The sequence below is a fragment of the Oncorhynchus mykiss genome, chromosome 17 (assembly GCF_057628025.1).
Source record: "Oncorhynchus mykiss isolate SJ-2025 chromosome 17, ASM5762802v1, whole genome shotgun sequence".
Lineage (NCBI taxonomy): Eukaryota > Metazoa > Chordata > Actinopteri > Salmoniformes > Salmonidae > Oncorhynchus > Oncorhynchus mykiss.
In genome coordinates, this window is record NC_143038.1 from 28,124,097 (window position 1) to 28,134,619 (window position 10,523).

A 10,523-nucleotide genomic window follows, 5' to 3' on the forward strand; every position below is an offset into this window, starting at 1 on the left:
ACAGCAGAGGGAACACCCCCCTATCCACATCGATGGAACAGTAGTGGAGAGGGTAGCAAGTTTTAAGTTCCTCGGCATACACATCACAAACAAACTGAATTGGTCCACTCACACAGACAGCATTGTGAAGAAGGCGCAGCAGCGCCTCTTCAACCTCAGGAGGCTGAAGAAATTTGTCACCAAAAGCACTCACAAACTTCTACAGATGCACAATCGAGAGCATCCTGGCGGGCTGTATCACCGCCTGGTACGGCAACTGCTCCGCCCTCAACTGTAAGGCTCTCCAGAGGGTGGTGAGGTCTGCACAACGCATCACCGGGGGCAAACTACCTGCCCTCCAGGACACCTACACCACCCGATGTCACAGGAAGGCCATAAAGATCATCAAGGACATCAACCACCCGAGCCACTGCCTGTTCACCCCGCTATCATCCAGAAGGCGAGGTCAGTACAGGTGCATCAAAGCTGGGACCGAGAGACTGAAAAACAGCTTCTATCTCAAGGCCATCAGACTGTTAAACAGCCACCACTAACATTGAGTGGCTGCTGCCAACACACTGACACAACTCCAGCCACTTTAATAATGGGAATTGATGGGAAATGATGTAAATATATCACTAGCCACTTTAAACAATGCTACCTTATATAATGTTACTTACCCTACATTATTCATCTCATATGCATACGTATATACTGTACTCTATATCATCGACTGTATCCTTATGTAATACATGTATCACTAGCCACTTTAACTATGCCACTTTGTTTACATACTCATCTCATATGTATATACTGTACTCGATACCATCTACTGTATCTTGCCTATGCTGCTCTGTACCATCACTCATTCATATATCCTTATGTACATATTCTTTATCCCCTTACACTGTGTACAAGACAGTAGTTTTGGAATTGTTAGTTAGATTACTTGTTGGTTATTACTGCATTGTCGGAACTAGAAGCACAAGCATTTCGCTACACTCGCATTAACATCTGCTAACCATGTGAATGTGACAAATAAAAATTTGATTTGATTTGATTTGAGCCATAGGTGAAAGCACTGGATAGGTCTCCAGCCCATTGCCTTTATTTATCCAGTGCTTTTCAGATTACTGGTCCTGGAGGAGAGGAGATGAGGGAGGGTGGGTGGTTATTGAGGAGTTTTGGGTTGCTGCCCATGGCTGAGGCATGCTCTCTCAAAGACATCAGTGTGAACCCAACTGTACAGTCCCACAGGCATGGCCAGGCATCTGCCTCCCAGCTCCTCTCTACTCCAGTACACCAGATAAGATGGACCCACATCTTCTCGCCACCAAAATAGATATTAGTATTCATGATGTAGTCTGTTAGAAAGTTACGGCATCCACATTAGGATGTTGTCGGTTCTCAGAAAATAGTTCCTAATATGGATTCCGTTGGTTATATTAAAATCACTCCTAATAATGTAAGAATGAAGTTTCAGGAAGATGTTTTTAAAATATGTTTGCTCTGGGGCTTTCATGTACAGAATTATGTCTTTGACCTACTATTATATTATTAGTTGCGCTTTTGGCAAACAAAGTGACACAGGAGGCTGGTGGCACCTTAATTGGGGAGAATGGGCTCATGGTAATGACTGGAGCAGAATCAGCGGAATGGTTTCAAAAACATCAAACATATGGTTTCCAGCTGTTTGATGCCATTCCAATTGATCCGTTCCGGCCATTATTATGAGCCATTCTCCCCTTAGCAGCCTCCACTGATAGGGTGCCATATTTATCACAAATCCAATACACATTAATAACACAAACAGCATTCTGTCTAATAATGGATTTACGTGACATCATCTCTGTCTCTGTCCCTGAGTCTGACTCTCTGTCTCTGTCTATGACTCTAACTCTCTCTAACTCCCTCTCTTTCCCTGCCTCTACCCCATTTCTCTACCTTTCCCTCTGTCTGTTTCTGCTCCATAGCGATGGAGGAACTGGATGGTGACGAGGTCAGAGTGTCCTCTAAGGGGCGCATTGCCGAGCGAGACATAGTCCAGTTTGTGCCTTTCCGGGACTACATAGACCGCCAGGGCAACCAGGTGCTGAGCATGGCACGGCTGGCCAAGGACGTGTTGGCAGAAATCCCTGAGCAGCTGCTGGGTTTCATGAAGACAAGAGACATCGAGCCCCGGCCCGCCTCCTCCACCACCACTACCACCCCGCCAGGACTCCACAAGCTGCGCATCTGAGAGAGGGGTTTGGGTGGGGGTCTTTGGTTCTTGGGTTTAGAGACATTGTTTGGACCATTTTCAGTTGCAGCAAATACCTGAAGAGACACACACTGAAGCCGTTGGGGTACACATACGCACGCACACACGCACGCACACACACACACACACACACACACACACACACACACACACACACACACACACACACACTGCAGTAGCGATTTCCTGCCTGGTGAACACCGCCATGCTGTGATGTAACAACTGTACAGCTTAACAAGGGTCAAATGGAGCATGACCTTTGGAGTGAGAACTGTTGGAATTGCTTCCGTGGTTGCCAACCCCTCACTGACCCCTTAGCTTCTTTTTATATGCAGGGGTCAAGGAACAGTCACCGTTAAACGTTGTAAAAAGCAAGGGTTTGTGGGCTTCTCAACAGACAGAAAGAGCGATCGATGTTCACCTTTTTTCCTATGCCTCACTAGCCACGCATGCAATGGGTGTTTCATTCTCACATCTTTTGTGGTCCAAACAGAAACAAATTGGCCACTTGGGTTGCAATGGCAGTACTTTACTTTATCCACTCTCTGGCCAATGTATATGTCCATGTGTATAATGACACTGTACAAACATTGAAGAAAGTGGGACAGCCGGTTAATATCCAAAACAAGTGAAAGGCACAGAAAGTCTATTCATGTTTGGTTTCTTCTCAGGGCATTTCTGAAAGCTTTTGGATGAGTTTCGCAAAACAAGGGAGACGGTAACAAGATGACGTCTCTGGACAGTTGAGGTCTCAGCCTCGGCATCTGGAGTCATTGGGTGTTTCTCAAAATGCATACTACCGTGCTCCGAGCACACACATTGGAGCACGGGAGGGTCATAGTATGAGTTGAAATCAAAGTATGCGAAACGGAGCACAGAGGGCACTTCTGGAATGTGTGCTCCTTTTGTACTTATTTTGAAGTATGCATCAATGCAAGCTTCAACGGAAAGTATGCAAAGAAATATGATGCAACCACGTAAAAAATGACATAAAATGTATTGAAATCAATGGTGGCCATTATTTGAGCTGAAGCGAGAGAAAATACACTCCTATTCAGAATGAAATGTTGCTTATTCACATCTCATATGTTGCCTGACTATAATATTTTATTTTGATACGTACGTTAATAAATACAGGCGGTGTTCATTTTGCCATGTTTATCTGCCTACATACCATATATCACAAGCCCATAATAGGTCAATAGGGCTAACTGGCTAGCAACTAGTACTGTTAGCTAGCCAGATAGCCACAAATAATTGTTAGCTAGCAACCCACAAAGAATATATCTCACATAATATTAGTTTTAGATCATTTTTGCATGTTAAAATATCTGGTTAGCTACATTATTATGCTAGCTGATAGTTATGAAGTAAAAAGGTTGCTTTGTGTATATCTTGTTTCGTTACTATTGCCATTGTTGACCTGACTGGAAGACGGTTCAGTGAATGGGTAAGTCCATAGTAAGTCAATAGGGCTAACTGGCTAGCTAGCTAGCCATGAAGAATTGGTAGCTACCAATGAAATATGTACAGTTGAAGTCGGGAGTTTACATACACCTTAGCCAAAAACATTTAAACTCAGTTTTTCACAATTCCTGAAATTTAATCCTAGCAACAATGCCATGTCTTAGGTCAGTTAGGATCACCACTTTATTTTAAGAATGTGAAATGTCAGAATAATAGTAGAGAGAATTATTTATTTCAGGTTTTATTTCTTTCATCACATTCCCAGTGGGTCGGAAGTTTACGTACACTCAATTACTATTTGGTAGCATTGCCTTTAAATTGTTTAACTTGGGTCAAATGTTTCGGGTAGCCTTTCACAAGCTTCCCACAACACGTTGGGTGAATTTCGGTCCATTCCTCCTGACAGAGCTGGTGGGACTGAGTCAGTTTTGTAGGCCTCCTTGCTCGCACATGCTTTTTCAGTTCTGCCCACACATTTTCTATGGGATTGAGGTCAGGACTTTGTGATGGCCACTCCAATACCTTGACTTTGTTGTCCTTAAGTTTCTATATCTATTTCTATAGTTTCTATATATTTATTTATTTTATATATTTATACAGTTCTATTTTTGTTTCATCAGACCAGAGGACATTTCTCCAAAAAGTACAATCTTTGTCCTCAGTTGCAAACCGTTTGCAGTTGCAAACCGTAGTCTGTCTTTTTTATGCCGGTTTTGGAGCTGTGGCTTCTTCCTTGCTCAGCGGCCTTTCAGGTTATGTCAATATAGGACTTGTTTTACTGTGGATATAGATACCTTTGTACCTGTTTCGTACAGCATCTTCGCAAGGTCCTTTGCTGTTGTTCTGGGATTGATTTGCACTTTTCGCACCAAAGTACGTTCATCTCTAGGAGACAGTACGCGTCTCCTTCCTGAGCTGTATGACAGCTGCGTGGTCCCATGGTGTTTATACTTGCGTACTATTGTTTATGTGGTACCTTCAGGCGTTTGGAAATAGCTCCCAAGGATGAACCAGATTTGTGGAGGTCTACAATTTTTTTTCTGAGGTCTTGCAAAGCAAAGAGGCACTGAGTTTGAAGGTAGGCCTTGAAATACATCCACAGGTAGACCTCCAATTGACTCAAAGGATGTCATTTAGCCTATCAGAAGCTTCCAAGCCATGACATCATTTTCTGGAATTTTCCAAACTGTTTAAAGGCACAGTCAACTTAGTGTATGTAAACGTCTGATCCACTGGAATTGTGATACAGTGAATTATAAGTGAAATAATCTGTCTGTAAACAATTGTTGGAAAAATTACTTGTGTCATGCAAAAATTAGATGTACTAACCGACTTGCCAAAACTATAGTTTGTTAACAAGAAATTTGTGGAGTGGTTGAAAAACGAGTTTTATTGACTCCAACGTAAGTGTATGTAAACTTCCGACTTCAACTGTACATCTACCTTGCATAACATTAGTTTTAAGTAATTTCTGCCTGTTTAACTAGCTGGCTAGCTAGATTATTACGATACACAGATCTAGCTGATAATTAGAAAGTTTGCTTTGTGTATATCTTGTGTCGTCTATTGTTGCCATTGTCCTGGCTGGAAGAAGGTTCAGTGAATGGGGAGGGGAATTGTGAGGCAGTACAGTAGAGGGAGTGCGAGTGCTTCTCAAATGTATTGTTTTATGCATTCTCCACACTCTCGTCCTCACAATTATGTACTCAAGAGAACATGGTCGGAGAATGCACTCGGAGCGTGAGAGTGTGCAGCACGGTAGTATGCATATTGAGAAACGCCCATTGTGTTCATATATCTGTACATCATGTCCTTGTTTAAGGACTGGTTCCTCTTGTCCAGGGGGCGATTGAAAAGTGATTATATTGTTTTATGCCAGTTCTCACTATATGTATGTATGTATGTAGTTGGATATCTTAGCCACGTTACCTCATGATAAATAGATTCTCTATATTACTGATATATTCCACGTGTTGAAATGTAGACATGTTTCATATGATGGCCTGTGAAAGCTCTATATTACAGATCAGAAAATAAATTCAGAGACAGGATGTGTGAATATTGAAATAACTTAAGGGCCTGCTGGCTGGCAATGCTGTTGAGAGCGAAGTCTTGATCTTTCAAATGACGGGTTGGAAATAAAAAATCGTCTTGAGATGGAAATAGCTTGAGCGCCCCCCATGTATTTTTCTACCACCATACAACTGGCCGTCTGACGTCCAACTGACGTCACTGCACAGGTTCATTCTGACCCAAACACTGGTCTGAATATACCACAGTACCTAGTCACTATTTTTTTACTTCTCCTTGATTTCCTCCTTCCAAATGTAAACTTTTCCAAGCTTTTGGTCAATGGTGGCAAAACCTGCTCCGTCTTTCAAACATGTCAAAGCATCAGGGTCAACTTTGGGTCACTCCATTTTTGCTAGAAAGAGGAGAGGAGTGAAAGAGATTGTGCCTCAGCATAAGTTGTTCTCAAAAGTGTGGTCCCTCGCCACTAAGCCTGTTTCGAAGGAGTTGCAATGGGCTGATTTACTCTGCATATTTATGCATGGTTTCTTTCCGCCACAGCTCTGGTTTCCAAGATATGGGTCTATATTTTTTCATTATTTTGGCTGGGCTTATAGGATCTTCACAAGTTTATTTACAATGCATGTCATTGTTTTGTAGGCCTACTTGTCTTGTTATTATATATTTTTTCTTTGAGAAATTCCTGACTATAACGGATCATTCAAACGCAGAGATTTTGTTCACAGTCAAGTCTCTATTCTGACTTGTTTGATTTCTCTCTTTTACTGCATACCCACGTTCTTCTCTATTTTCTTTCACTCACTCACTCACTCACTCACTTTTGGGGAATGATCAAGCATTTAGGACATTGTAAGAGTAGGTCAATAGGGGATTCCATTTTTATTTGATTCAATGCAAGTCAAAATTCCATTATTTTGAACGCTAACCTGATTAGTCAACACATTTCTGATGGTTGTGGTCATCGAGAATAACCGTTATTCACATTTTAAATTGACTAAAACATTCATAAATATTTGATGAGTGTTCTATGCTGGGTTGGTTTTGCATGAGATCGGATTGTGTATTGAATTCTGTCAATATTCTTTATTGTACACTGTATAGTAAACAGGAACTGCCAAAACGGCTTAGGTAGGCCACCAAAAATTCAGAAATGTCCATCCCCAACTACAACATTCTTCGCCAAAGTGGGGTGGAGTTGCAATCTACTGTAGAGACAGCCTGCATAATTCTGTCACGCTATCCAGGTCTGTGCCCAAACAGTTTGAGCTTCTACTTTTAAAAAGCCACCTTTCCAGAAATATGTCTCTCACTGTTGCCATTTGTTACAGACCCCCCTCAGCCTCCATCTGTGCCCTGGACATCATATGTGAATTAATTGCCCCCCATTTATCTTCAGAGTTTGCACTGTTGCGTGACCTAAACTGGGACATGCTTAAGACCCCGGCCGTCCTACAATCTAAGCTAGATGCCCTCAATCTCTCCCAAATTATCATGGAACCTACCAGGTACAACCTCAAATCCGTAAACACGGGCACCCTCATAGATATCATCCTGACCAACCTGCCTTTTAAATACACATCTGCTGTCTACAACCAGGATCTCAGCGATCACTGCCTCATTGCCTGCGTCCGTAATGCATCCGCGGTCAAATGACCACCCCTCATCACTGTCAAACGCTCCCTAAAACACTTCAGCGAGCAGGCCTTTCTAATCGACCTGGCCCGGGTATCCTAGAAGGATATTGACCTCATTCCGTCAGTAGAGGATGCCTGGTTATTCTTTAAAAGTGCTTTCCTCACCATCTTAAATAAGCATGCCCCATTCAATTTTTTTTAACCAGGAACAGATATAGCCCTTGGTTCACTCAATACCTGACTGCCCTTGACCAGCACAAAAACATCCTGTGGCGTTCTGCATTAGCATCAAATAGCCCCCGCGATATGCAACTTTTCAGGGAAGTTTGGAACCAATATACACAGGCAGTTAGGAAAGCAAAGACTAGCTTATTCATACAGAAATTTGCAGAAATTAGCACAAACTGCAAAAAGTTCTGGGACACTTTAAAGTCCATGGAGAATAAGAGCACCTCCTCCCAGCTGCCCACTGCTCTGAGGCTAGGAAATACTGTCACCACCGATAAATATACGATAATTGAGAATTTCAATAAGCATTTTTCTACGGCTGGCCATGCTTTCCACCTGGCTACCCCTACCCCGGTCAACAGCTCTGCACCCCCCATAGCAACTTGCCCAAGCCTCCCCCATTTCTCCTTCACCCAAATCCAGATAGCTGATGTTCTGAAAGAGCTGCAAAATCTAGACCCCTACAAATCAGCTGGGATAGACAATCTGGACCCTCTCTAAAATTATCCGCCGCAATTGTTGCAACCCCTATTACCAGCCTGTTCAACCTCTCTTTTGTATCGTCTGAGATTCCGAAAGATTGGAAAGCTGCCGCGGTCATCCCCCTCTTCAAAGGGGGTGACACCCTAGACCAAAACTGTTACAGACCCATATCTATCCTACCCTGCATTTCTACGGTCTTCGAAAGCCAAGTTAACAAACAGATCACAGACCATTTCGAATCCCACCGTACCTTCTCTGCTATGCAATGTAGTTTCTGAGCTGGTCATGGGTGCACCTCAGCCACGCTCAAGGTCCTAAACGACATCATGACTGCCATCGATAAAAGACAATGTTGTGCAGCCGTATTCATCGACCTGGCCAACGCTTTTGACTCTGTCAATCACAGCATTCTTATCGGCAGACTCAACAGCCTTGGTTTCTCAAATGACTGCCTCGCCTGGTTCACCAAATACTTCTCAGACAGAGTTCAGTGTGTCAAATCGGAGGGCCTGTTGTCCGGACCTCTGGCAGTCTCTATGGGGGTGCCACAGGGTTCAATTCTCTGGCCGACTCTTTTCTCTGTATACATCATTGATGCCATAGACTGTAAACTCTCCTTCCAGACTCACATTGGCTTCCTATATCGCAACAAAGCATCCTTCACTCATTCTGCCAAACATATCCTCGTAAAATTGACTATCCTACCAATCCTTGACTTTGGCGATGTAATTTACAAAATAGCCTCCAACACTCTACTCAGCAAATTGGATGCAGTCTATCACAGTGCCATCCGTTTTGGCACCAAAGTCCCATTTACTACCCACCACTGCTACCTGTATGCTCTCGTTGGCTTGGCCTCTCTTCATATTCGTCGCTAATCCCACTGGCTCCAGCTCATCTATAAGTCTTTGCTAGGTAAAGCCCCACCTTATCTCAGCTCACTGGTCACCATAGCAGCACCCCCCCATAGCACGCGCTCCAGCAGGTATATTTCCCTGGTCAACCCCAAAGCCAATTCCTACTTTGGCCTCCTTTCCTTCCAGTTCTCTGCTGCCAATGACTGGAACCAACTGCAAAAATCACTGAAGCTGGAGACTCATATCCCCCACACTAACAAGCATCAGCTGTCAGAGCAGCTTACAGACCATTGCACCTGTACATAGCACATCTGTGAATAGCCCACCCAACTACCTCATCCCCATATTGTTAATTTTTTTTGCACCCCAGTATCTCTACTTGCACATTCATCTTCTGCACATCTATCACTCCAATGTTTAATTGCTAAATTGTAATTTATTTTGCCACTATGGCCTATTTATTGCCTTACCTCCCTAATCTTATTTAATTTTCACACACTGTATATAGACTTTTCTATTGTGTTATTGACTGTACGTTTGTTTATTCCATGTGTAACTCTGTGTAGTTGTTTGTGTCGCACTGTTTTGCTTTATCTTGGCCAGGTCGCAGTTGTAAATGAGAACTTGTTCTCAACTGGCCTACCTGGTTAAATAAAGGTGAAATAAAAAAATATATATAATAATATATAATATATATATAAGAACCAAAAACGATAATGGAGCATTTTAATAGTAGATCAAATTATAATAGACACAACGTTTAAACATAGTGCATGCGTGTAGCAGTGTTATAAAGTACCAAAGTAAACTTCAATTCACATCACCTGTTGAATATTTTTGCATAAAGCATGAATATCCGGCTGTGTTCTGTGTACAGTATAAGTTTAACCTTCTCATTGAACTAGGCTTGACAGACATAAACTATATGCTGCTTACAATCCCCTTTGCCCATTCAAGTGTTTTGTGACCGTGTTTGCTTACAAGTATACCTAATGTAAATATATCGTAGTTCATGTACAGAATATTATGTGATCTGTCTTCCTCCTGATTTTCTTTCTATAACGATTCTGTAAATGTATATCTATGTTATTCCTTACCTGCTTGTGTTGGTCAAAACCTATTTGTAAATTTGCCCATTTGTTTTATATATCTTATCTTAGAAATCAAATAAAGATATATTATTAAGACTTATCTCACTATTGAAGTTGGCAGATTATGTTTGTTCTTGGAGTTAACAAAATCATGCATGCTTTAAGAAAGGTCATTGCCCTGGACAGTGCATCTCATTCCTCTAAAATAGATCATCATATTCATTACTAATGTGCATGGTGGATGTCTGCCTGGACTGTAGTCTGTAACTATTTATGTGTATGCTTAATAGGCCTACATGGAAATCTGTGAATTTTAAGAGAAAGATTTCTGCCTTACAGTGAATTACTAATCCTGAAAGACTTTCATACAAACTAAAATACACTATTTATAGTTACATTAACACATTTAAACGCATTATATATTAATGACATTACTGATTGTACATTGACCAAAAAAAGTGTATATTAGTGCGCATACAGAGGCCTACAGACT

General features: G+C 42.0%; 1 protein-coding gene across 1 annotated transcript in view; it reads left to right on the forward strand.

Annotated features, from left to right (window-relative positions):
* LOC110493933 (copine-9) overlaps window positions 1-10,123 on the forward strand; it is a 202,659-nt gene extending 192,536 nt beyond the window's left edge. Inside the window, exon 19 of the mRNA XM_090205168.1 lies at window positions 1,953-10,123. Coding sequence (XP_090061294.1) covers window positions 1,953-2,218 — 266 coding nt within the window. The 3' untranslated portion in view covers window positions 2,219-10,123. The remainder of the gene's footprint in view (window positions 1-1,952) is intronic.
* Window positions 10,124-10,523: the final 400 nt, after the last annotated feature.